This window comes from Cucurbita moschata, unplaced genomic scaffold (assembly GCF_002738365.1).
Source record: "Cucurbita moschata cultivar Rifu unplaced genomic scaffold, Cmos_1.0 Cmo_Scf00037, whole genome shotgun sequence".
NCBI classification, from domain to species: Eukaryota; Viridiplantae; Streptophyta; class Magnoliopsida; order Cucurbitales; family Cucurbitaceae; genus Cucurbita; species Cucurbita moschata.
In genome coordinates this window covers 1131791-1133888 of record NW_019268553.1, presented here as the reverse complement: position 1 = coordinate 1133888, position 2098 = coordinate 1131791, and the positions used below count along the sequence as shown (strand labels likewise).

The 2098-nt window shown below is 26.1% G+C and overlaps 1 protein-coding gene across 1 annotated transcript in view; it reads left to right on the top strand.

The window, feature by feature from the left end:
* Positions 1 to 1458, top strand: part of LOC111432082 (heavy metal-associated isoprenylated plant protein 4) — a 2418-nt gene extending 960 nt beyond the window's left edge. The window contains exons 2-4 of the mRNA XM_023068882.1: positions 109 to 299; positions 421 to 505; positions 1074 to 1458. Coding sequence (XP_022924650.1) covers positions 109 to 299; positions 421 to 505; positions 1074 to 1429 — 632 coding nt within the window. The 3' untranslated portion in view covers positions 1430 to 1458. The remainder of the gene's footprint in view (positions 1 to 108; positions 300 to 420; positions 506 to 1073) is intronic.
* The last annotated feature ends 640 nt before the right edge of the window (positions 1459 to 2098 follow it).

The following is a 2098-nucleotide window of genomic DNA, read 5'->3' as shown; positions in this document are numbered from 1 at the left end:
AAAAAAAAAAAAAAAAAAAAAAAAAAAAAAAAAAAAAAAAAAAAAAAAAAAAAAAAAAAAAAACCGACTTTAATTTAATTATTAACCTTTTTTTTAATTTCATATTAGGGATTCATAATGTTGAAGTTGATATGGAGAAAAATGAAATTAGGGTGAAAGGTTCCAATTTGGATGTGCTCAAAATTCACAAGCAAATAGAGAAATTGAGCAAGAAAAGGGTTGACTTAATTTCTCCCAAAGTCAAGCCCAAGGAGAAAGAAACTCCTAAACCCAACGACAACAAACCCAAGCCAAGCCTCGTGAGTATAATTTCATTATTTATCAATTAAATATTTATTTACATATTTATTACATCATAAATATATTTAGTATATATATATATGTTAAATTAAATTAAATATATTATTTTCCACTTGGCAGATTCAACGCACAATAACAGCTAAGGTTCACTTGCACTGCGCCAAATGCGAGAAAGACCTCAAGAACAATTTGCTAAAGCATAAAGGTCTTTTATTTTATTTTTCATCTCTATATGTTATTCAAACCATTTTTAAGTTAGAAAATTCAAAAAAAAAAAAAAAAAAAAATCTCTATTTTAATTTGAACCCTAAACTTTTAAATATTGTGATTTAGTCCTCAAATTTCGTCTTTTGATCCGTTTATAAAATTAGAAAATAAATTCTACTCAATTTTTTATAATAAATCTTAAAATAATTTTAAAAATTCAAGGACTAAAATGAAATTTTGTAATGTTTAAGATCTAATTTAAAATGGACAAATTTAATAATTATTTTAAACTATTTTTAAATGTTTTTTTTTCTTTTTGTCTAATTTAAACCTAATTTAATAAATTTAATAATATGTCTAATTTTGAGATTCATGACAAAGTTGGGATTAAAATTAAATTTTTAAAAAGTATATCGACTAAAATAGAATAAATTTAAAATACGAGGACCATAATGATATTTTAACGAACAAAAATACTATTTTTTTAAATTATAAAAACAGCCCAAAAAGTTATGAAAAACACAAAAACTTCCCATTTGAAGGACAAATAATTTGAATATTTGCAGGAATATATAATGTGAAAACAGACATGAAAGCTCAAACCCTAACAATGGAAGGAACCATAGAACCAGAGAAGTTCAAGTCTTATCTGAAGAAGAAGCTGCAGAAACACGCTGACATTACTACGGCGGTCGATTCATCGAAGCCACCGGAGAAGAAGAAAGAAAGTAGTGAGCAAAAAGAGAAGCCTAAAGAAAAATCTTCATCCGAGACGACGACGACGACAACGACCAAGATAGTTGCAGAGATTCAAACCAAAGATACCGATAATAATAAAAATAACGCTCCTTATTTCGTTCACTACGTTTACGCTCCTCAATTGTTTAGCGACGAAAATCCAAATGCATGTCAAGTAATGTAACTATTCATAAAATTAGAGATTATATTCTAAATATATAGAAAGTTACGTTATTCCATAACGTTATCAATGCATAAATTATCATTATAAAGGTCGATAACACGACTGAGTTTAGGGCATGACTTTGATACCAAGTTAGACGAACACGACTCTCCGCAATGGTATGATATTGTCCACTTTGAGCATAAGCTTTATGTCTTGGTTTGGATTTCTCCAAAAGGCCTCGTACCAATGGAGGGAGTATTCCTTGATTATAAATCCATGATCATTCCCTAAATTAGCCGATGTGGGACTTTCGTCATCTAACAGATCATTCGATCTTGTATTCCCGTTAAATTAAATTAAAAAAAACTAATGAGGACTATAATGTTCAAAATCAAATCAATTTTAATGGTAGAATAAAAGAATATTGAAAATTCTAATAAAAAGAATTGAAATTCATTTTTTTTATTAAATTTTAAAAATTCAAAAAAAAGCTTTTATTTTCAAAAACCAATTGGATTTGAAATATATTGAAATAATAATAATAATAATAATAATTAAAGTGATTATTGGTCAAAATTATAGCTAGATCGAATCAAACACACTCTTAGGAATCAGAAAATTAACGAAAGTTACAAAAAAAAAAAAAAAAAAAAAAAAAAAAAAAAAAAAAAAAAAAAAAAAAAAAAA